Consider the following 24879-nt stretch of genomic DNA (forward strand, 5'->3'; position numbering starts at 1 on the left):
TTCAAAGCTTTGCTCTGGAGTTTGGGTCCTGAGATCACTCAGGGACAAGACGGGTGGCTGAAAGTGTTCCTAACACATCTACATCCAAGAAGTTATGACTGAGAGGCTGCAAAGTCTCAGCCTTGAGTGGGAAGGACGAGACGGAGACGGAGAAGCTGGGGTTCAGTCCCATTATGGAAATTTTCCAGACTGGCAGGGGAGAAGTTCTGCTTCCCTTCTGAATGGTTTGAATTAGTTGGAGGGTTTGGGGTTAGGTGGAAAGGTGATACGTCCCGAACTCTTCACCGGTGGTCTCCCTGTTGACCTGGGCTTTGGGACTGGGGGCCACCTCACCACCTTCACCCTCCTTCCACATGGAGCTCAGCAGGCAAGCCCTGTGGGGATCCCTCCCCTCCTACCATGAGGAATGGAGCCAACACCTTGGTACAGAAACGAGGGAAAACACTCCCTGATTTTTAATCTGACTTCGGATAACAGCTTAATGGGCGTCACACACACTTCCAGACCCTGTGGTGGGAAACCCTGTGAGGGGGTGGGAGGGTAAGGACAGAGACTCAGAATGGGGGTGGAGGGACCTGAAATCCAAGACCTGGGTTGAAGTGGAGGCGGGAGGGGGCCTGTCAGGGGATACATTCCAATGGCTCCCACAGGGGAGCAGCCAGAGGCCTGGGCCCCCTTCCCCCACCTCGGGTGCCTCAGAGTTGGGGGTGATGGGGCCTGTGAGATGCTGCCATCCCTCATCCCCTCCCTCTGGTGAACCAGGAGGCAGGGGTGCAGGAGACTAAGGGGCAGGCCCTCTTTGTTACCCTCCCAGCCACTCTAAGGTGTGGGGAAGGGGAGCCACCTCCTCTGTGTCAGAGGGAGGCTCACAGAGGGCAGGTCACTTGCCCGAAGTCCTGCAGCACAGCAGGGACTGGAACGCAGGAACACTAGACTGCCCAAGGTCAAGGCGGTTGCTGTGGGGCTGTGCTACCCCCACTTGGTGGACAGAGTGGGAATCAGCTGGGGAAGCAGAATCATAGATTCCCCCTACAATGGACGTTGGTGATAAATTCCCCACCCATGACCCTTCCCCCAGACTCCACGCCATCACCACTCTGGGCTACCTGATTTCCTAGTCTATATGCTGCAGCCTTGGCTAAGTTGGCCAAAGTGGAGTTGTACTCTCTGCCCCTCTTATAACAAGGGACCCTGCTGTCCTCCCACCAGGCCAGGGTTGAGGGCTCAGCCTCAAGGACAGCTTTCTTTGGTCAGGGGGCAGGGGACAGGGCACCACTTCTCCCTCCCTCCAATTCCCGCATCAAACCCTTATGCCATTCCTGGAATCTTCATTATTATTGTTATTTCTAAATCGGTACAAAACTGACAGTGATCAGCTCCGGTGACGAGAGGTAGAAACCCGGCCAGGCAGCCGGAGAAAATGGGGCGGAGTGAGTTAGGGCATAGGGCTGACTGGTGTTGGGACAAGAGGGTGTCAGATCCTGAGGGCCTCCATCTGGGGCAGGGGGAAGATGCAGGTGTGTCTCCCCCAAGCACAGGAGTCCCCACCATTCCTTCCCTGGCTCTGTTCTTCCCCAGATTAATCAGGGTAGTCTGAGATCTGAGGCAGGCAGAGTCTGGGGTAGTCAGACGGGGTTGAGACGGGGCAACAGAATCTTCACTGGGACAACCTGACCCCCTTCTGGGCACCATCCTGCCCACGACTAGACCCCAGAACCTAACATTCCCCAGTCTGACAGACCAGATTGCAGTATGCAGGAGGTAATAGAAGACTGGAACCTGGCATCATGGAAAAGAAGCTATCTTTTGGGGGATTCCCCTTCCACACTCTGTCCAAAAAAAAAAAAAAAATTTTAACCCAGGGGGTGATCTGGCTTTGGGGTCAGGAAGAGTGAGGGGCACCTGGCAGGGACGGACCATCGAGTTAAGGCTGGAAGGTAGGTTGTTGTGTCTCTGGGGGCTGCTGGGCGGGGAGGTCTCCCTGGAAGCCGGAGAGCTCAACCTTCTCCCCTCACTGATCTGGGACCTCAGCCCCCGGACCCCTTGCTGGTGGTCCTTAGGCCACCCGCATCTCTGCCCTGTGCCGGTGGTGCTGACAGTCAGAAGGCCTGGCCTCACAAAGAAGCTGCCAGGATCTGCGACAAGGGGATGGACGAAATGAGAGCCCTGTGAGCGGAGCTAGGGGGGACTGGAGGGTGGGTGAGACAGGTAAGGACCAACAGACGCTTGGGTGGGCGGACACGGGAAAGGAAGACACCCGGCAAAGACAGACACATTCTGGAAAAGACAGGTGGGGGCCCGGCCAAGGCGACACCTTGCCACCCTCACCCTCCATTGCACGCTCACCCCCATCCCAAAAGGCTGTGGCACCCCCGCGGGTCGGGCCGGGAACTGCACTAAATACAGCACTGAAGGCGGCTGTCCCAGGAAGCCACGGGGGCAAGGGGCAAGGGGCAGGGCTGAGCAGTTACTGGGGGATCCCTCTCGCGCTTTGCTTCTCACTGGGAGATGCATGGCTGCAGGGGCCTCAGGCCGGGACCGTCACAGTTCCATTTCCCGCCCGCTCCCCGCCCCAGCCCTGCAGTACAGCCCCACCCTCCGCCCGGCCAGTGCCGGTGCAGCCCGCGGGGCGCGCAGGTGTCACATGATGGCGCAGCGGTTTCGGCGCAGCGCGCCCTGGAAGCGCAGGGCAGCGTGCACGTGCTTGCACCGGGCGCAGCCGACGCTCTTGAGCAGCTCGCTAAAGAGCAGCAGGATGTGCCAGTTGTACTTGGCCGAGCATTCCACGTAGCCGCACTTCCACGTCTTGCGCACCAGGTGCGACACGTTCCAGCGCGGGATCACGCGTCCGCGCTGCAGGTCCCGCTTGTTGCCCACGATGATGATGGGCGTCTCTGAGGTGCCGATCACCCTGTGGGGCGAGGCAGGAAGCTCAGAACTCTGTCAGTCTCACAACCGCTGTACTCCCAGCAGGGCAGGCTGTGCCTGCCCAATACTACCACCACCGTATGTTCTGCTCCAGGCGCAGCCCTAAGCCCTGGAGGTGTTATAGTCTCTGATCAGCACAACTGATCTAAAAGATGGGTTCTACTGTTATCCCCATTTTACAGATGAGGACATAGGCTTAAATGGTTACTGGCTTCAAGTCATGCAGCTGAGTGGCCCTGGAAGTCTTGTTCCAGAAGTCCCAGTTCTTAACTACTGCACTACTCTAGCCACCCCCACAGCCAGGGTCCCAACATGAGTTAACAGAAATGGGGACAGCACAATGTATGCATGTTTGAGTGTATGTGTGGGAATCTTAGAACACATATACCTCTGGCTCTGTCCCTATACTGTCCCCTTTTCACAGGGACTGGCTAGCACTGGGTCATCCACAGAGGTGGCAATGGACTGTGTTCCAGTCTCTCACCTCGTCTCCAGGATCTGCTGGCGGATGGTCTTGACGTACTCAAAGCTGTCAAAGCAGCAGATGTCGTAGACCAGGATGTAGGCGTGGACGCTCCGGAGTCCCCTGCAGCAGGCGTCTGCCCACTCCTGCAATATCCCCAGCCAGTACCAGGGTCAGAGCAGCCATGAGGGCTCCCCTAGCCCCCAGACATCTCCCATCAGAGGGGCAGTGCTCTCACCTGCCACTGCACCTGAAGCCTTCCATACCTGCTCATCCCCAGCAGACCAGGCCCAGGGAGAATGGAGGAGCTGTAGCCTCCCCATTCCCAATCCAGGATGGAGCAGGTCACATTGTTTGACCTTTGTGCACATCTGGAACTTAGTTCTGCCTTGCTCCATTTTGTCCCCTCATCCATCCATCAAGGTCTTTTTTCAACAATTACATTTATGAAGTACCTCTAAGAGTCCAGCTCTGAGCTGGGTGTTGGACCTGTTAAAATTCTATCTTCCAAGGCTCAGCTGAAGTGCCACTGCCTCCAAGAAGCTTCCTTATTTCCCATCCTTCCTGCAAGCAGGGGACTACTGTCTTCATCTCCTGTGTTCTAACAATCCTTTGATTACACTTTCATTAGAGTGTTCCATCTCCAGTTCCCTACTTCTGCTGTGAGCTCCTGAGAGGGCCACAGCCAGGCTGTCCTCATTTTTATGTACTCCCTCTTCCTCTCTGAGTGTCAAAGCAGGTGCTCCTTAATGGCACTACCTGGGCTGGTGAGCTCTCCATAGCCCAAGCTGGGATCAATGCAACTCCTGCCTCTGCCACTGCCCTTAGACTGCTACCTGACGTGTCCCTTCCGTATGCTCATCTCTGCCCTCAGGCTTCAGAAACAGAAAAAGATTCAGACTGGATGCATAACGGGCTGATGTAGAGCAGGGCCCCAGGGAAGCTCCAGGGAGATGAACTTCCTGAATGTTTGTGCAGCTTCTCAAGGGATTGCAGGGTATGGCTCAAGATGAAGAGACTCCTAGAAAGGCCAAGTACACTAAAGAGAAGTTTCCTTAAGAGATTCATTAGTCAACGTGCCAGTAGTTGCAACCACAAGAGCCGTTTCAGGCAGCCAGTGTGTGGAAAGAAGTGGGTCCCTAAAGTTGGGGGGACAGAGGCCTCCAAGGACAAAGGAAACCAGTCTTCTCCCACCAAAGCTCAGGCAAAAGACTAGAATAAGGTGGAGGTATGTCTCCTGTCCCAGCATCTGAGTCAAGTGGGGCAGGGGCCACGCACAAAGGAGGACTACAGTTCTCCACTTCCAAGAAGGATCAAAAGGAAATGACTTTGGTGGCAGTAGTGCAGAGTTAAGTCCAACTTCAGAACAGCACTTCCCAACTCAAAGGCTTAGAAGATGCTGCAGTGGATTTCCCTAGGGAAATGATGTGGCATCTTTTCTTTGTGCTGAGGTTTAAATTTTTGGTGCAGCAGGAGGATGCTGAGGACAAACCTAAAACCATAGGAAACTGAACTGGTTTCTTAGGCCAGGGAAGACTGCATTCTGCTAGACACAGTGATCTCCAGGAGCCTGGAACCTGTGCATACAGATGCTCCTCTGATCTCCCAAGATGAGTGGAGATCAATGAGAAGTGGGAGGGATGAGAGGCTCCCAGTCTCTTCAATCTCTCTGCTGGGGAGAGGGAGCAGCTGCCAGCTTTTGAGGGTGACAGGCCCACCTCTCCCCCAGCATGTTGCCTCCTTGAGGGGACTTCCTGGCTTCCTCCCACCCACTCCTCTCTGGGGGTTCTTAAAAGAGAGAGGAGGAAGGCCCCTGACTGGTTAGCTTGTCCCTTCCCCCTTGATTGAAGGGAGGAAGCAGGTTTCCAAACTGTAAAAGGCCATCTTGGGGCTGTGTCAAAACAGAGAAGGAGCAATGGAAAGGGAGTCCAGTTTCAGGGACATGCAGTCTGAGAGAGGCTCAGTCACCTGCATCTCAACCATGCATTTGCTGATAATTCCTTTGGTGGTTTGCAAGCACCTGATAATCTCAGCTTCCTTCTCTGATAGAAGGGGCTGCAGAAGACACTGAGGCTCACATCCAGGAAATACTACTCTCCTGGACTCTATCTCATCTGGCATTGGAGAAGAATGTATTATCTTATTTTCAGATGGTGGCCATCAGGATTCTTAGGTTTTATACTTAATCTTTGGCACCTCGAGGATCCCTTTTTCACAGCATTTCTCTGCCGAAAGTCCCTTACTGGGCTCCTTGAGTGAAATCTTGGCTATTCTAGAGTCCAAAACTCAGAGTCAGTCAAGAAGAAAAAAGTCAACAACCTAATAGAAAAATGGGCAAAGGACATCAATAGTTCTTGAAAAAAAGAAACACAAAGGCCCTTAAACCTATGAAAAGATGCTCAATTTCTCTCATGATCAGAGATGCAAATGGAGACTACAAGGAGAATACCACATGTCATCTCTCAGATTGTCAAATATATTGTCAAAAGTCTGACGATATACTGACGGCAAGGCTGCAGGAAAACGGGCTGTCATATACATTGCTCACAGGAGCACAGCATACACCCCTGCTATAGAGGGTAATCTGGAAATAACCTCCCCTCAAAACTCCAGTTACAGTCACCCTTTTTTTTTTTTTTTTGAGACAGGGACTCACTCTGTCCCCCAAGTTGGAGTGCAGTGGCACTATCTCAGCTCACTGCAGCCTCAACCTCCCAGGCTCAGGTGATTCTCCCACCTCAGCCTCCCAAGCAGCTGGGACCACAAGCATGGACCACCACGCCCGACTAATTTTTTGTATTTTTGGTAGAGATGGGGTTTTGCCATGTTGTCCAGGCTGGTCTTGAACTCCTGAGCTCAAGTGATCCGCCCGCCTCAGCCTCCCAAAGTGCTGGGATTATAGGCTTGAGTCACCTCACCTGGCTCTGTATTCACCATACCATTTCCAGGCATTGTGATCCAGCAATGCCATTTCCAGCAATGCCATTTCTGGGAATTAATCCCACAGATATACCTACTTATGTTCAAAATGACTTACCTACAAGGCTATTCATTCTGGCACTGTTTGAAACAGCACAAGACTGGATATCATCCACTTGTCCAATAAGAAAGGACTCCATGGTACAGCTCTTCAATGGAGTAAGGTGTGGCCATGAGGAAAGAACAAGGAAGTCCTCTAGATAATAGCCTGGAAAAATCTCCAGGTTATAATAGCAAGTTAAAAAAAATTGAGGTACAGCACCAAGCATAGTGGCTCACATTTGTAATCCCAACACTTTGGGAGGCCAAAGCAGGATTGCTTGAGGCCAGGAGTTCGAGACCAGCTTGGGTAACACAGCAAGATCTATCTATACAAAAAATTTAAAAAATAAAATCAAGATACAGAACAGTATGTTTCTTGTTTTTGTTTTGTTCTTTTTTTTTTTTTTGAGACGGTGTCTCGCTCTGTCACCCAGGCTGGAGTGCAGTGGCGCCATCTGGCTCACTGCAAGCTCCATCTCCTGGGTTCATGCCATTCTCCTGCCTCAGCCTCCGAGTAGCTGGGACTACAGGCACCCACCACCACACCCGGCTAATTTTTTGTATTTTTAGTAGAGACGGGGTTTCACCGTGTTAGCCAGGATGGTCTTGATCTCCTGACCTCATGATCCGCCCGCCCTGGCCTCCCAAAGTGCTGGGATTACAGGTGTGAGCCACCGCGCCCAGCCTCCATTTTGTTCTTTACGTAAGAAGCAGGGAAGAATGCATTTTCTTACTTGGGTAAAGAAACACTGAAAGTATGGATAAAAATCTGTTAAGAGGCCAGGCACAGTGGCTCATGCCTATAATCCCAGCACTTTGGGAGGTCTAGGCAGGCGGATCACTTGAGGTCAGGAGTTCAAGACCAGCCTGGCCAACATGGTGAAACCCCATCTCTACTAAATATACAAAAATTAGCTGGGCGTGGTGGCAGGTGCCTGTAATCCAGCTACTCAGGAGGCTGATGCAGGAGAATCGCTTGAACCCAGGAGGCAAAGATTGCAGTGAGCCGAGATCATGTCACTGCACTCCAGCCTGGGCGACAGTGGGAGACTCCATCTCAAAAATAAATAAATAAATATATTTTAAAAAAGAAAGAAAAATTCGGTAAGAATGGTTATAGAGAGTGGGGTAGGAATCAGGGTAAAGGGGGCAAGATGAAAGAAACAAAGCTCAGTGTCTAGGCTTGGAGCAAGATTTGAATGTCCAATCAGGTGATTGTTAAAGTCTTCTTTAGAAAAGAACTAGAAGGCCCTGTGCCCAGACCGTTTGCCCTGATAGGCTCAGCCTCACTGCTTCCAGGGCAGATGCGGGATCAGGCTTCCATCTTTGCTGCTGACCCCAGGCGCCTGGGATGGGTGAAACAGGTGTCTCCGGAAGATTAGGCCAGGGCCCTCCTGCCTGGTGTTGCTTGAGAGTGCTGAGTGCTGAGCTGCCCACCAGCTCCCAGCCCAGGGTCACAGCCTGAGAGACTGCTTTATTTGCTCCGTTACACGTGGACAAGCCTTGTCTCCTGCCTTCTGGGTCTCTACCACTGTGTCCGTTCTTCCTGGAAAAGCTCTGTACACTCTGGTCAGAGGCTTCCTTCAGTGAGCAAACATGTCTTAGAGCTCAGCTTCCTTTTTCTCTCCACTCCCTCTCAAGTCAGAGGTTGAGAGAGGGCAAGAGGACCTGGTTCCAGCAGGCAGTGGGGAAGGAACACAATAAGCGAGGGCCCTGGGGGCATTTAAATCCAAACCTGGCAGGGAGGGTACCCAGCAGACAGGTCCTGAGGTCGGGGGCAGAGCATCACTTAAGAGAAGAGGGCCTTGGGCAAGAGAGCTGACTGGGGTCTCCAGAGCCTCTGAGAACACACCTTTTCCAGGGCCCTGTCTATTCTGCTGCTGTCCCTTCTCCAGAGGACGTGGAGTGGGGCTATGGTAGGCACAGCCCCAAATACTCACTGCAGCCTTGTGTTCCCTGCCCTTTTCTCTACTGCCTCTTACTTGCCTAAAACCTACTTAGTTGAGACATCATCCTCTGTGACCCCCCAACTCCACCCCAACACATCTGGATGACCTGGATGCCCCCTTAAGGGCTGCTCCAGCTCCCTGCTCCTCCAATCATAGCACTTATCACACCATGTAATAGTTGCCTGTTAGCCTTTTCTCACCAGACTATGAGTTTCTTGAAAGCAAATTCCATAAATTGTTTGTTTGCTCACCATTCTGCACCAGTGCCCACTGCAGGGCCTGGCACACATTAAACGGTCATCAAATATTTGTTGAATAAACTAGTACAGCAATGAATGAATTCCTGGAATGGCTCTAAGCAGGGTGGCCCAAGGTGCAGTGTGGAGCTCCCAAACTCAGTGATGGGGCCCTGGCAATAGGGCCCGAGCTACAGCAGGTTGGAATCCAGCCTCTCCCCTACCCATCCATTTCCCCACTAACCCATGCCCCCCAGGGTCCTCCTACCTGGAGCGTATTGACAGGGAAGGCGCTGATGGGCGGAAAGTCGAGGATCTGGAGGTCGTGCACGTGGCCGTTCATGACGACAGCAGGCAGGTAGAGGCGGCGGGCGGTGGTGGGCACGCAGACCTCGCTGAACTCGTTGTACAAGAACTGGCGCACGATGGCACTCTTGCCCACACCTCGCGCCCCCAGCACGGCCACCCGGTAGGTGGAGACCATGCCTCCCGCCCCACTCCGCCACCTCGTCCTTGCCGCTGTCTGGGGCTCCCCCGGGCTGCATATTCCAGGGGCTGGGGGCTCAGCCACCGTCAGGACCAACCATTGCTGCCTCTGCTTGCCCTGGGCCCTCTGCGGCCTCCACCTGGACAGCGGGGACAAGAGGTGGGCTTAGTGCACCAGCTTATCCCTGGACACGTCCTGCACTTTTCCACGTTTGGGACTTTGCTGAGGCTCTTACTGCCACTTGGAATGCCTTCCCTTTCCCAAAACCCCAGTGGCCGCCTATCCAAACCCTCTCCACCCTCCTCCATTTTTCCCTGCATTCCAGTCGTAGGACCCAATCTTTCTTGACTTATGACCTGACTTTTCTCCAGGTCCAACTCCAACCAAAACAGCCTGCAGAGCAGAGTGGGAAGGGCACTGGACTTGGTTTGATCCCAGCTTCCCCACAGAGCCTGGGACAAGACGGCAACACCTCTGAGTCTGTGTCCTCCTGAGTGGGTAGGACTGGGCAGGTGTGTCTCAGTGCCAGCACTCCTGACGTTTTGTAGGGAGAGAAGTCGATTGTGCAGGGCTGCCCACACATTGCAGGACATTTGTTTTCCATGGCTCCCAAGAGGTAGCTGCCAGCAGCAGCCTCCAGACACCACGGTGACCAAAACTCCCCCTCCCCCATTTCCAAATGCCCCTAGTTGAGAATTCTGCACTGGATGACCACGTCGCCTCTGGGGTGCAACACTGCTGAGCACTTACTCTGCTGGCATGCCCACATGGGTATCCTTGGTCTGTACGACATCTCTGAGGGATAGGTACTGTTATTCCCACTTTAGAGAGAAGCTTAGAAGGAGTAAGAAGTGTGTCCAGTCACAACCCGAAGGGCAGCTACTCCTTTCTATGATGTTGCAGTACTTCTTCCAACTTTCAAGTTCAGTGATTCTTTTTTTTTTTCAGACAGAGTCTCACTCTGTCACCCAGGCTGGAGTACAGTGGCATGATCTCGGCTCACTGCAGCCTTCACCTCCTGGGTTCAAGCCATTTTCCTGCCTCAGCCTCCCAAGTAGCTGGGATTACAGGCATCTGCCACCACACCCGGATAATTTTGGTATTTTTAGTAGAGATGGGGCTTCTCCATGTTGGCCTCGAACTCCTGACCTCAGGTGATCTACCTATCTTGGCCTCCCAAAGTGCTGGGATTACAGACACGATCCACCGCGCCCGGCCAAGTTCAGTGTTTCTAATCGGTGAATGCATACAGGCCAAGGTCTGGGTCTCATTCTCTGGCATCCCCTAGAGCCCAGAGGGCCTGGCACATAGTAGGTGCCCAGAAAAGGGCTGCTGGGGGTTGGCCTTGATATGAATTCATTAGCTCCTTGCCTGCTCAGTTTCAGTGACTTTAGGGCCTGGGTATAACTCTCAGCTCTGGTGTGTCCTTGCTGCATGTCAGTGGGCAAATCACCTTCTCAACTGGAGCCATGCTTCTGCACATAGGTACAATGAGGTAAACAGCCCCTATTTCTGAGAAAATCCATGTAAATCTCTTAGCCAGGAAAAAGAACCTTTCTTCTTTTGTTGGCGATAGTGACCAAAGAGGCTGTTACATGCCTGAGACCTCCTGTCTGGATTCCCAGGAGGGTGACATCAGCACTTGCTAACTGGGTCCAGGGCAGGTGGATTCGCTGGATTCTGGCAAGGCCATGCTTTTCCTCATGGGTGCATACTTTTCTGCGGATGCATGTCCTTTCCACATATGCACAATCCGTAGCTGAATGTCCCCCAGGTTGTCCTGGTTCAGAGGACTCACTCCACAGGGTATGTGCGCACACAGCATAGTAAATAAAGGTCAGGAATTGGAGTGAGAACAACTAGGGCTTGATTCCTAGCTCTGCCATTCACCTGAAGTGTGACCTTGGGCAAGAAACTTAACAGAGTGTTATGATGTGTGCATGTAAAGCCCAGGGCCTAGGCCAGCATAGGTGTTCAATAAACAGTGACCACTGCTATGGGCAGGGGTCCTTCATTCATCTAAGTTCCCCACAAATTCAGCAATGGCACCTCCTAGCAATCCCAGGAGGGGCTGCTATCTACTGTTGCATGAGCTCACATGCATGCAGTGTGTGTGTGAGAGATTCTTCTCATTTTACTGAAGATTTAAAAAACAAACACACCCCAAAACAAACCCAGTGACTTAGGGAAGGGAAGACCTCATAGCCAGTTAGTTGTTAACTAAGATTAGGACCCTAAACTCCTTCCTGCCCCATGCAGTGTCCCTTCTCCAACAGGTGTTTATACACTTACATGGGCTCCCAACTAGGGGGAAGTACCTATCCCTCCTTCCCATGTGTCCCTCCAGGTCCCAAAACCCCTTAGGCATCCCTGGACACCACCAGCATGGCAGAGAGACTCAGCTGGGTTAATTACATAACCAGCACAGGCAGGTGGGGAGTGGGGAGTCCTAGGGGAGGAAGAGAGGGCAAGGAACGCCAAGAGGAGTCCTGGCCTCTGGGTGTGGCAGCTCAGAGGTTTCCACGATGCATCCTACCTGCAGACTGTCCCGGACACCACACTCCCTGCCCTGAAACCGGCCCTTTCTGGGGAGTGGCAGGGAAATGCACAAGGGGCACTGCCCAGGAGCTAGGGAAGGGGCGCAGGAGGCCCCTAGGCTGGGGCCAGTCTCCTGGAACTCACCAGGCCCAAGTGTGGCCCTGTCCCCAACTCAGAAGCGATCAGTGCCCCTTCCTTCTTTCCAGGCAGAGATCCTGGATCTAAGAGTATATTAATCCAACACCTTTGGCTGGGTGCGGAAGGGAGGGGGCTGTCCCAAGAAGCAGGGCCCAGGCCCCTGAGCGCTTTCTCCCCAAGGCCTGCTCTCTGCAGTGAGTCTGCAGACAGCGCCCGGCAAGAGACCGCCCGGCAAGAGAGGCAAGAGACCAGAGACACACAGAGGGGGCAAAGCCTAGTTCCGTCCCCTTCCCTGCGCCTGGACGCCTGGGTCGCTGCCCAAGACTGACAGCGGGGGCTTCGCGGATCCAGAGGGCCGGGTCACAAGTCTGCCAGCTGTTTGTTTCAACCACGTTCGCCTGGGGGTGGGTTAGGGGGCGACAGAGGATGCTGCGCTCCCCATGACCTGATGGGTAGGAGTTTGGGGGGGATGTAGAAGCCCAGCTCGCTCTCCGCCTCCAGCACCTTGCAGGCACCCCCACCCCCAGCTCCAGCTCTCACGTGGCGGCCCCGCACCGCTTCCCCGCCAGCCCGCCGGCCCCCTCCTAGTCCCGGACTCCCTTCGCCCCGGCCGTCTCCTCCTCCCCCGACCCCGGCCCGACCCCCCCAGCCCCTGCCCCGGCCCCGCTCCACCCCTGACCGCTTCCCCTCCTCCCGCCGCTTACCCGGGGCCGTCCTAGCTGCCCCCTGCCCTGGCCGGCCGGTCGGCGGGGCTGCGCTCCCCCCGGGCTCTGGCGCTGCCTCCCGGCTCCCCCGCCCGGGGGGAGAGAAGTGGGGGCGCCCCCGCCTGCCCAGTCGGCGCGGGCTCAGGGCGGGCGCGCGGGGCAGATGCGGGCCGCCGAGGGGGTAGGAACCTCCAGCCCCAGCTCTCCCTCCGGAGCGCGCCGCCCGCTCGCGCTGGAAGGAGGAGGGGGGCGGGGGGACGGGCTGGCATTCCGCTGGGTCCCTGAGCCTGACATATTCGCTTGGGCGGCCCTGGACGAATTCTTTAATCCCTGGCCTCGACCTTCACACCCCTCCAGACTCTCCCTGCGAGAATTTAGCTCTAACCTGAAAGAGCTGAAGAAAGGCTTGGGAGAGCCCTCAAGGCCTTTGCTTCATTCCGACTCTTGGCCTCATATGCCCCTGGCCCAGGCCCGTAACCAGGCCACTGTGTGCCCTGCACTGTGTGTTAGAGACATCCAGGCTCTGCTCTTCCACCCTCCTCAAGGGCTGAGCGAAGGGTGATCACTCTCACCCTTCACTGACGCAGTGAAAGGCAGAGCTGGCTGGCACAAAGCAAGGTCTCCCCTGCCAATGGGTGACCTCCATACCCCTAAAACTACCATAGGTCTCTTCTCTCCAGAATGGGAGATACCAGCATTTGTCAGGATTGAGGGCAAAATCACCCAGGTATGTATTCTAACACTCATCATCGTCTAACCTTTGATGATCAATGTCATGTCATAATCAATGTCATCACTGATAGGCAACCTCTATTTTGCCGGTGTGCTACAAGCTTTGCATGCATCCTCAGATTGAATCCTCACAATTCTATGGGGTATATTGTTTCCCCCACTTCACTGATGAGATAGTTGAGGTTGATAAGCTTGTCTCACTTAGATGTAAAATGTGAATACTAAGATTGAGAGTCACTAGCTGAGCAGTCACTGATGAGTTTGGTATGAGGCTCACAGTCCAATGTGAGACCAAAAGCAGATACACAACATTAAAATGTGCTGTGTGCAAAGTCAAGGTTCTGCGGAGGGCAGGGGAAGTGGGACAACTCATTAGAGGAGTCACTGAAGCTTCACAGGAGGTAACTTTCAAGGAAGCAACCTTGAAAGAAGTAGATTTTGGGGGCTGGGTGGAGGGAGATTGTAGCAGAAGAAAGCTACAGAAGTTGGCTGGGTGCGGTGGCTCATGCCTGTAATCCCAACACTTTGGGAGGCTGAGGTGGGTGGATCACGAGGTCAGGAGTTCAAGACCAGCCTGACCAACATGATGAAACCCCGTCTCTACTAAAAATACAAAAATTAGCCAGGCATGTTGGTGCGCACCTGTAATCCCAGCTACTTGGGAGGCTGAGGCAGGAGAATCACTTGAACCTGGGAGACAGAGGTTGCAGTGAGCCGAGATCAGGCCTCTGCACTCCAGTCTGAGTGACAGTATAAGACCCTGTCTCAAAAAAAAAAAAAAAAAAGAAAAAAAGAAAGCTACAGAAGTCAAGAGCAATTACACAGGCTTGAGAAGTGAGTCTGGGAACCAGATAGGAGCCCACAAGACTGGAAGCATGGTGGGTGAAGAAGCCAGAGGTTGGTCACAAAGGCCCTGATTGACAGGATGAGGAGTTCAGGTCCAGCCCTGTGCTGGACAGGAAGTCATTGATGAGGTGTTTTTTTTTTTTTTTTTTTTTGAGATGGGGTCTTGCTCTGTCACCAGGCTGGAGTGCAGTGGCACAATCTTGGCTCACTGAAACCTCTGCCTCCCGGGTTCACGCGATTCTCCTGCCTCAGCCTCCAGAGTAGCTGGAACTACAGGAGCGTCCCACCACACCCAGCTAATTTTTGTATTTTTAGTAGAGATGGGGTTTCACCATCTTGGCCGGGATGGTCTCAATCTCTTGACCTCAGGTGATCCTCCCACCTCAGCCTCCCGAAGTGCTGGGATTACAGACATGAGCCACTGCACCTGGCCCTATGGAAGAGTTTTAAAGCAGGGAAGCGCCTGATCAAGTTGCATTTTAGAGCCTCCAGGGCAGGAGGAGGAGCAGGACCATGAGAGATATCCCAACTGTTTTTACCCCTGGGACCCTGCATCCTCCACTCTGACCTCCTATTACCGTGTGCTCCCAAACAGAACTCAGTTTTCCTCCACACTCTGACCTCTGCATTCTGGGCACCCACGCAATTTCTCCCTTCCTTCTCCTGTTCAGTCACAGAGGAGAATGGGTATGGGCCTGGGCTTCAGTATCAGACAGAGCTGGATTTCAATCTTGGCTCTGCCACTTGCTATTGTAACGGAGGCAAGTAACTTGAAGTCTGTAGTCTCATTTATTAAAAGGAGTGTGATTAGTTGTCCCTCACTGTTGTTGACAGGGTGTAGATGAGCTGAGGTGTGTAAAGTCCTTAACACAATGCCTGGCATGTAGGAAGTCTCAGCATGGGGCCTTTATTTTTTGCCTTTTTTAGGGACACGCAGGCATCCTAGGGGAGGATGAGCATCACCGTGGCACAGCGGTTCCATTTATTCTAAGTAGGCTCCCAGAGGGTTGGCGTGGAGGTATGAAAGGACCAGGGCAGTAGCTAGAAGCAAGTATAGGGCTGGAATGAATTTGGCTTCCTCCTGGAACACCACTTTTGGGGAGAATAAATCAGATTTTAACTGGCCCTGTGGGATCACATGGGGTCGCTAAGAGCCTCTTGATTGCATCACTTATCCCTCCACTGTATCTGAAAATCTCTAATCCTCACCCTGCCCGAGGATCCCAGGCTTTATGTCTGCTCCCCCAGGCTGTGGCCCTCCATTCCGAAGGTGGACTAGAAGGAATAAAATAAAATACACTGGCGCAATGGCTCATGTCTATAATCCCAGCACTTTGGGAGGTCAAGGAGGGCAGAATACTCGAGCCAAGGAGTTCAAGACCAGCCTGGGCAACATGGTGAAACCTCGTCTCTAAAAAACATACAAAAACAGCCGGGTGTGGTGGTGTGCACACCTGTAGTCTCAGCTACCTGGGGGGGATCACTTGTGCCTGAGAGGTCAAGGCTGCAACTGCACTAGGGAAGCACAAAGCCACAGGTTAATTATGGGACCTCATACTGGCCTTCAGTGAAAGGTCATTTAAAGGATTATTTTTATATAAAAAAGCAAACAGCAATTCTATCTACATAGAGTGGAAGATTTGCCCGAAGTTAGGATACAGATGTCATCTTGGTTTGCTCAGAGTCACTTTGGCCTAAGAACATGCACCCCTAGGGGCCTGCTCACTCTCCCCTATCATTAGGCGCACTTTGATGGGAACGTGTGAAAAGACTCTGTACTTGGGTCTGACCTTGAGCCTCAGGTGGGTCTGGCTCAGCTGAGGATGCCTGTTGGCTGAGGTGCAAACTCAGGGAGCAGACACATGGGACCGCCTGCAGTAGCTGAGGCCCACACATGAAGTGGGATAAAAATGTCAAAGACCCAAACCTGCCTACCTCTGCCCCTGCTCCATCATAGCTGAGGATCCTACTGAGCTTTTAGAGGCTATTTGGCCAGATCCTGGGGTTTCCGACCATAAGTGAAGAGTAAATGAAACAAGGGAGGGTGAGCCAAAGGCTGGACTTGAGCATCATCCTCTAACATCTACCCGGTGGGAGAAGTGGGATGAGTGGAGTAATCCCAGCCCCAACGCATTGAGAAATGATCCCAGAGATGGCAGTCTTGTCTCAAAATGATACTTTTGGAAACAGCCCTTGCAAGCACTTTTCCAGCTGAGAATCTGGGTCTAACCAACCCCCAAATTAGCCTTCCCTTTGTTGGCAGCATCAAGCACGGCAGGGCAAAAGCTAAATGAGAAACTGAGATGGTGAGTTTGGAGCCAACTCGGAAACTTTTCAAGAAACATCCTTGTTGCTAATAACATGTCTGAGGGCTGGTTGGGATTCTAGGATTAGTGTTCAGGAGATAGAATTGGGTAACAACGGGGGAGGTGTGATCTTTTCCAAGTGCCATACCAGGTATTAAAATAAACAGGCTCTTGCCTCCTGGAGCTGGGGGTGGCAGGGAAAAAGAATCTGGGTCTAAGCAAAACCAGAAAAAGCATTAATGCATGAAGTGGGAGTAGAAAGCCCAAACCTGCGAGTCCTCAGCTGTTTTCTGACCTCGGAAACAATGTACCTGAGATCTCTGTGTTTCCTAGTTGTCACTTTACAGGCAGAGAAAGACAGTGTAATCTCAGGTAAGTCTGGGACCAGTGTGCTCTGAACATACTGGTATCCTGGGGGCTTAGCAAGGTGGGATGTGGCTGAGAGCAGAGGTAGGAGAGAATCTACTACAGAACCTCCAGTGGACGAAGGAGGAAGCTACAGTGTAGTTCTAAGGACGCAGAGAGGGAGTCAGAAGATGTGGCTCTGCCACATCTCATCTGTAAACTGGAGATGAAATTAAATTCATGAGATAGGTAAGGGAATAAGCTGGTATTGTACATATGAAAGTGCTTTAATCATTTTTCAACTGCCACAGAACATGAGTATTACTGTAGAAGAGGAAGTAGGCGAACAGGTGTGAGCCTCTCTCTGGCAGTGATTCTTGACCTTGACTGCAAGTTAGAAAACACCTGGGGAGTTTTAAAACATGCTGATTCCCCCAGGTCCCATTCCAGACTGAACTGAACCATGTCTTTTTCGAAAGTTCTCCAGGTGACATTAATGTTCACCCAAGAGTTGAGAGCCTCTCCTTGAGGACTTTCCTTGCCCAAATTAACGTCATTCTTAACTGGTGACCCCGATTTGACCCCACTCTCACCAAGCATGTTTCCTATTACAGCCAGGGCTAACTGCAGCCGGGCAACATGGAGACAACCAGAAAGTTCCTAGCTGCCAAAGGCAGTTTGCTCATGGAGTTTGGACATCCAAGTAATAAAGGCAGCTACGGTTGCTGAGCACCCACCAAGTCCCAAATGCTGCAGAGTGCTTGGTCTACACTCACTCTAGTGGTGAGAGAGGTTCAGGGACTTGTCCAGGGGCATCTTGGTGTTCATTCCAGCCTCTTCCCCAATTCCAGGCAGTGGGAGATCTCAGCAGCTGTCAGCTTATCAGAACCTAGGCTTGGGGGGGCCTCCTGTCTTGACAACATATGGGTCACATGCCCCCAGCAACACAAACGCAGGCCTCTAGTCTTGGAACTCCCTGGGAAACTTGTTTTAAAGCAGCATTAATTCCATTTGCTTGGGAATACGCAGGCCCTGAGGCCAGGTCTGAGAGACTTTTGTAAGTTGAGAGATGATTGAGACATCCTGGGTAATAAACTGATGAGCAGCTCTGCCACATTCCTCTCGCCCTGGGTCCTGCTGGCTGGATGCCAACTGACAAGTCAGAAAAAGGCCCTGTGGCTCCGGCTACTGCCCCTGGGACCATCTGCCTGGGGCCCCAGCAGGGGAACTGCCAGGGAAGACAGATTGGCTCCTCTGAGCACTCCCTGCCTGTGGAGATGCCTGGAGTCGCAGAGTGGTTTGGGGCTTGGTGAAATGGAGCCTCCAGGAGGTGTATGATTCTCCCTCAAGTTACTCTTAATTTCATGTGGCTGAATCCCTGGGAGGGCTGGGGCAGTCAGAAAAGTTTTAATAGAGTGGTTATGAATGTTCTGTCCCTCTCTGGCTGGCTGTGTTTTCTCCTAGAATGTCAATTCTGGGGGAAAAAAGTACATATCACAAATTTCATTTTGTGTAAATGTGAGTTTATTGATGAAGACACAAGGTCAAGCTTCCCCAATCCCTACCCTCCCCAAAAACAGGACCCAACAAGAACAGAGGAATGAGAAGCATTCTTAGGGCAACATTTCCCCCACCCCCCTCCCCATTTCTTTCCAGAGTCTCAAGCTTCACAACACAAACACACAGAGCAGGCTTGGGTGAGGACAGACACTCAGGGAATCTCTGACCAGCAAAAGAGTTCTGGGTGTTTGCTTCTCCTGCCCATTGTATGATGCCAGCTGACATTACAAAGACACACGCAGGCAGAGGAGGGGGATGCAGGGCAACCTCCACCCCACTTCCCTAATTTGGCCAAGCTTGGAATGAGCCAAGAGGGAAGTTGTGGTGGAGGCAACAGGTTCTGCCCCTCAGGAGAGGTCCTTTCATGGGAAGTAGAATTCCTCCCTAACTCTGCTCAGGGGTGTGATGGGAGGCGGCCTCCCCAAGGAGTGCAGAGTTCATGGCTTGGCTCAGTCAGGTCAGCTGAGAATAGGAGCTGTTATCCATCACGGGTGGGGAGGCTGACAGAAGCCTTGTTTTGGGGGTTGAGGGACATATTCTGGTAGGAAATTGTGTTGTCTGCTTGCCCTGACATACTTTTCCTTCTGGAATGATAGTTTGCTTTGAGATGAGAACACTATTTGCAGTGTGAACCTTCTTCACTACTTGTATCCACTGACTCCAGGAATGAGTCCCAAGAAGGGAACTTTACTAACCTGCTTTTCCACCCCACACATCACCGACCTACCCACCTCCCACATACAATCCTGTGCTGTTTCCTACTGCCATGTGCTTGAGGGGTGGTGTGCAAGGGATATATTTCCTCCCTCCCTCCCCAAATATTCTTCTCTTGGAGATTCTCAAAGTTTAAGAAAGTGCTCTGGGGGACCATTCCCCACAAGCTTTGCAACTGGTATGAAGCAGGCTTATTTCAGATATGAAATAGGGGTGTGGGGTAGTTTTGCTCTTGTTTTCACGATTCCTCCTCTGAGTCCAGTGAGTTAGGTCTCAGTCCAACATGAGGCCCGTGGAGCCTGAAGTGCCCCAGATTTAAGCAGGGCATCTGAGAAGAACAGTCTTAGTCAAGGACCCTGAATACTGGGTGCCAGGCAATGCAATAAGTGCCCGCAGATCCAACAGTATAACACTGATAAACAGGTTGGTATTTTGGGCATGAAGCATTCTTTGAAAAATCATATCCAATGTGTTAAGGGGGGTAGGGGGAAGATTTCATATCCCCCAGTCTTTTCAGAGATGACAGGAACTGCCTGAACCTCTGGGATGATCTTAATATGGCCTGCAGCCTAAGTATCATTAAGAAAGAGCAGATCAGAGAGCTGAAGGGATAAAGAGCATTTGCGACATCTCTAAGCTCACTTCATCTCTGCACCTATTCTGCTGGCCTCAAGAAGTGGGGCTCCGGGGGCATATGGGAAACACCGGCTACGCCTTCATTCTGGCATCTGGCTTTACCTTCGAGTAATTCAAAAGATAACTCAGCTGCCACCTGATGCCAATAAACAGGGCGTCAAAATCAATATGGAATATGTGAAGAGCCAAAAAGTAGGCACAGAAAAGGCAGGAGAAGGCATTAGGGGAAAACAACAAGAGGCAGTCCTGTGGTGAAAACCACACTGACGGGGACTTAGGAGACTCAAATCTCGGCTCTGCTACTACACAGCTGACAGGCCTTGGCAGTGACCTTTGTGCCTTTTATCTTTCTCCTTTGTAGAAAAAGAGGGTTGGTAAGTTATTACTCTGTTTCAACTCTAAAAGTAGGATTTTAGATTTGAACTGGACCTGAGAAATGCAGGAGAGGGGGTGAGGGGATAGCATCTGGGTTCTTGTTCCCCATCTCTACTCAAATTCCTGAATTAGTGGGATTAGCAGGTTTGTTCAGGGGAAAGGAAAGGAGTAAGGTGTAACTTCTGTCAGCTTTGGTGCTGACAGGCTCTATAGATTTTGCAACCTGAAACATCATTCAAGAAGATCACCGTTCCCATTTGCAGAGCAATCAAATGAGATTATGATATGGAAAGGGGGAAACGTGAAGGCTTGGCCAAGGAAAAGGAGTCTGGAGGGAAAAAAAAAAAAGCAAACTGAAAATCCAAATGACCAGGGATAAGGCCATCAAAGATAAGACAACCCCTCAAAAGCTAGGGCAGGTAACTGCATCTCTGCTTCCAGGACCGTGTGGTTAATGACAGTCATTTCAATGCTTTCTACTGGTTGCACTACTCCCTTGGTTTCTCATATGTACAAAAGTATAAAACAATAAAGTGCAGTGTTTCAGTGACACTTTTCCTTGCTTTAATATTTGTTGTCTTTTTCTGCTTTTGAAATGAGCTCTCAATTACAAAATACCAAACTACACTCAAAAGAGGGTGTACAAAAAGCCAGCCATTGGCACAGCATGGAGAAGCCCACAAGTAAGGACAGATAGCAGCAGCAGGTGGCAAGAGGTGGGAGGTGACGGAAGCAGTGGTTACAAATGTTCACAGGAAGCTAAAACTATCCAACAGGTTGTGCCCTAATGTTAGCACAGGTTAGACTAGTTACTACCTTGCTGGGTGGCCTCAGTGTGTTTAGGTTCAGATTCTACACAGCAATACAATTTCTTCCAGTTAAGAGTTCTTGGCTTGCACTGATCCCAGCATGATTGAAGGGTACTGGACCAGTCTTGTTAGTTTTTCAAAATGCTGTCGTAGACCTGATAGATGTACTGAGAGACTTCAGGAGCTCTACACTTCAGTGACAGCTGTTAGGAGAAAAAGGAGATGGAAGATTAGTACAGAGGTTGGCATTAACTCTAAACGTATCTAAGCACTCAGTTCAAGAAAACTTTTGACACAGTGGGAGAGAAACTTCTATCACAGGAGTAGCCAAACAAAGAGATTATATCAATAAGTACCGTGGGTTTTAGCATTTCAATTTAATCAATATCGAGTTGTGCTGTGCTTCTACCTCCATTCCATGTGGGTCTATAAGATTAGGAAATAATCCATACTAAAAACACCAAAGCCACTGACTGCAGAGGAACAGCTGCTCTAATGCTTTGCTAAGAGTTATAGAGATTATTATTAAATGAAAAGGGAAGGGCTAAAGCCCTTAACATGTTGATGGTCATTTCAGCTGCCTGCCTCCGTTTCTCAGTCTGACAAGAGGATGGCTATATCTCAGTCCCAACTTCAGGAGGACGTACAATCTATCAAGTGAAATAAAACCATAAACTAGGTAGGTCCAAGGTATTAGTCCTTTCTGCATTATGAGGAGAGTATACACCCCTAAGAGGGAAGACAAGTACATGAAAAGACACTCACTTAGTGTAACCCAACCTTAAAATTCACGTCAACAGCTTAATCTTTTATTTTCTGCCTCTTTAGACAGGCAAATCAGACACCTCTGATACCCCCTACCACCCCCTCTTCTTTTGGTCTAACAAATACCAAATTAAACATCAATATTAAAAGGATCTTAATGGTGAATATTGAGAATTTCACTTTGTGAGTCAGTAAGGACAAAATTTAAACCCAGATTTAGAATCCTAATTGTATTAGATTAGGCAGGTTATTATTAACAATAACATAGGCATGCAAAATGCACTCTAGAACCAGAAAATTTAATAGCTATATATTTTATATTGCTGACGTCATTCCTCTTGTTAATTAGGGCAGGTCAACAAAAATTGTCTTGAATGATGTAGCGCCATGAGATTTTAGACTATTTTACCTCTTTATTCTCTTATTAGAGACTAAGGACAATTTAACATAGTGCAAAAGGTGAGACTATCTTTGAATAAAAGGTCAAGAAGGTCTATCTTTGAATAAAAGGTCAATCACGAATTTCCTAAAAACTAACAACCTAAAAAGTTAAAGTAAAATTTAAAATGCAAAAAAAAAACCCCAAACCAAACAAAAGAACATCAGAAGATATTCTATTGATTTACAGCTTTAATATTCAGTCTCCAAGGCATTCCCAAAACTGCTGCTTGGTATTAGTCAGGAAGACAATTCTGATAAATGTGGAAAAAAAAAAAAAACAACTAACTTAAGAACTAACTTTATATATATAGAAAACAGCACCCTACTTTGGTCCAAGTTGCATCTTTAGGCATTTCCTTGACTTTCAAACTCCCTATTGAAGGAATTCTTTTTTTGAGACAGGGTCTTGCTCTGTCACCCAGGCTTGAATGCAATGGCATGATCTCAGTACACTGCAACCTCCACCTCCCAGGTTCAAGCGATTCTCCTGCCTGAGCCTCATGAGTAGCTGGGATTACAGACGCATGCCATCACACCTGGCAATTTTTTTTTTTTCCCTGTATTTTTAGTAGAGACGGGGTTTTGCCATGTTGGCCAGGCTGGTCTCGAACTCTTGACCTCAGGTGATCCACCTGCCTCAGCCTCCCAAAGTGCTGGGACTATAGGCATGAGCCACTGCGCCCGGCCTGAAGCAATTCTTGTACCTCCTTCTCTGCAGCCTTCTCTACTGCCAATGGTGTGGAAAATTCTAGTGGGAGAATATGTGGGTTCAGAAATGGAAGAGAAGAGGAATCTAAAAAGAGAAACAACAGCTTAAGAGAGTTAACTCCCAGACTAAAGAGAGGTAGTCCCCAAATACTCCCCCAAAATACTATCTTGTATTTTTCCACATCTTTGTAACAATACTTGAAGTTCCTCCAGCTGGAGGTTCATTTTTATGTTTACGACTAGTAAGGAAATGTTGCCTTCCTCAACAACGGCTCAAACTGCCAAGGCTGGCATTGGTGGGGAGTCATGGACTGACCAGACACTAGGCCCTGGGCATTACAGCTGGTCTTTGGAGGATGGGGAATAAACTTCCTCTGTCTCTGGACTCTTAATATCCACACCTCCCCACTTCTACCTCCATCCCAGCCTCTGACAAAGTGTCAAGTTTATTAAATATAGCTAGGACTCTGGGTCTCACTTTGTATGGCTCCTAGGGAGAAAGACGCCTTCCCTGGGGCTTAACTTTCCAACTGCTAATTGCCTATGTGACATGTCTTTAACATCAGCCACTCAGGAATCCAGTCCAAACTAGACATACCAAGGGCAGAAGAGTCACCAGTCCTGCTTAATTAAAGTTAAGGGGCTATGCATCCACTTTTGGCATATGGTATGGAACATACACTGCTTCACGTGGGACAAGTTATCTTTCAGATGAGGCTTACCTACTTAGAGATATAGCCTCACCCTTATAGGAATAGGATAAACCTATCTTGTTAATAAAATACAATAAAAACTGGGGTTTGGGGAGAAGTGTTTTATTAACCCCTCTTAGGAGACTAAGGGACCATCAGTCTGTCATACATTAGTGCTGGCTCAACCAGATTTCTTTCTTTTTTTGAGACGGAGTCTCCCTCATTGCCCAGGCTGGACTGCACTGGTGCGATCTCGGCTCACTACAAGCTCCACCTCCCGGGTTCATGCCATTCTCCTGCCTCAGCTTCCCGAGTAGCTGGGACTACAGGTGCCCACCACCATGCCCGGCTAATTTTTTTTATTATTATTTTTTATTTTTTTGAGACGGAGTCTCGCTCTGTCGCCCAGGCTGGAGTGCAGTGGCCGGATCTCAGCTCACTGCAAGCTCCGCCTCCTGGGTTTACGCCATTCTCCTGCCTCAGCCTCCCGAGTAGCTGGGACTACAGGCGCCCGCCACCTCGCCCGGCTAGTTTTTTTTATTTTTTTAGTAGAGACGGGGTTTCACCATGTTAGCCAGGATGGTCTCGATCTCCTGACCTCGTGATCCGCCCGCCTCGGCCTCCCAAAGTGCTGGGATTACAGGTGTGAGACACCGCGCCCGGCCTCCATTTTGTATTTTTAGTAGAGATGGGGTTTCACCGTGTTAGCCAGGATGGTCTTGATCTCCTGACCTAGTGACCCGCCCACTTTGGCCTCCCAAAGTGCTGGGATTACAGGCGTGAGCCACCGCGCTCGGCCTTCTTTCTTTCTTAATACTTAGCTCAGATCAGATTAATAGTGTAATAGGAATTTAGGGTGATGAAGGGAATGGATCAGAATGAATTTAGAGTCTGGGGTGCCACTTAGGGGAACAAATTAGACCTATTTGTCAAGTGCTATGATGGGAGATTTAGATGGTATTATGGGCAGAGAGAATCTAGTCACCAGATAGGATGAAGAATAGGAAAGGGGGCAAGGAAGTATAAACAAATTCACCATTTAAAAATATGGGGTTGGAGGGGGCCGGGTGCAATGGCTCATGCCTACAATCCCACCGCTTTGGGAGGCCGAGATGGGAGGACTGCTCGAGGCCAGGAGTTTGAGACAGCCTGCACAACATAGTGAGATCCCATCTCTCTCTATATTATACACACACACACACACACACACACACACACACACATATATATAAAATAAAAATATATGGGACAAAGGAAGGTGGGTGTGGCTAAACCATGAGGTCAGAATCTATTTTTTTAAACTTTTATTTGCATTTATTCCATGCTGAATTTATTCCCAGGCTATACATTTGTGTTTTCTTCAATTTCTTCTGGGATATCTTTTTCTTCCCTGCAAGCCTCTCTTCTGGTTTAGGAACAATTTACTCTTTTTCAGTAAGGATTATTTCAATATGTGGCAGGGGAGTTTATTTTTGGGTTAATGTGA

At 50.5% G+C, this 24879-nt stretch overlaps 2 protein-coding genes across 6 annotated transcripts in view; both read right to left on the reverse strand.

Moving 5' to 3' along the window:
• Positions 1 to 424: 424 nt before the first annotated feature.
• On the reverse strand, positions 425 to 12707 carry RASL10B (RAS like family 10 member B). Its single transcript, XM_033184144.1, has 4 exons — positions 12465 to 12707; positions 8866 to 9223; positions 3413 to 3537; positions 425 to 2911 (listed from the first exon to the last, which is right to left on the reverse strand). The coding sequence occupies exons 2-4, from the start codon at positions 9079 to 9081 to the stop codon at positions 2641 to 2643; spliced, it is 612 nt and encodes a 203-aa protein (XP_033040035.1). The 5' UTR covers positions 9082 to 9223; positions 12465 to 12707; the 3' UTR covers positions 425 to 2640.
• Positions 12708 to 18199: 5492 nt separating this feature from the next.
• Positions 18200 to 24879, reverse strand: part of AP2B1 (adaptor related protein complex 2 subunit beta 1) — a 143185-nt gene continuing 136505 nt past the window's right edge. For 3 of the 5 annotated variants that reach the window (XM_033184146.1, XM_033184147.1, XM_033184149.1), the window contains exon 22: positions 18200 to 20990. In XM_033184146.1, the coding sequence (XP_033040037.1) occupies positions 20916 to 20990 (75 nt within the window). In that variant the 3' untranslated portion in view covers positions 18200 to 20915. The remainder of the gene's footprint in view (positions 20991 to 24879) is intronic. The other 2 variants (XM_033184150.1, XM_033184148.1) reach the window with 2 other exon arrangements.

This window comes from Trachypithecus francoisi, unplaced genomic scaffold (genome assembly GCF_009764315.1).
Source record: "Trachypithecus francoisi isolate TF-2019V2 unplaced genomic scaffold, Tfra_2.0 Lachesis_group20, whole genome shotgun sequence".
NCBI lineage: Eukaryota > Metazoa > Chordata > Mammalia > Primates > Cercopithecidae > Trachypithecus > Trachypithecus francoisi.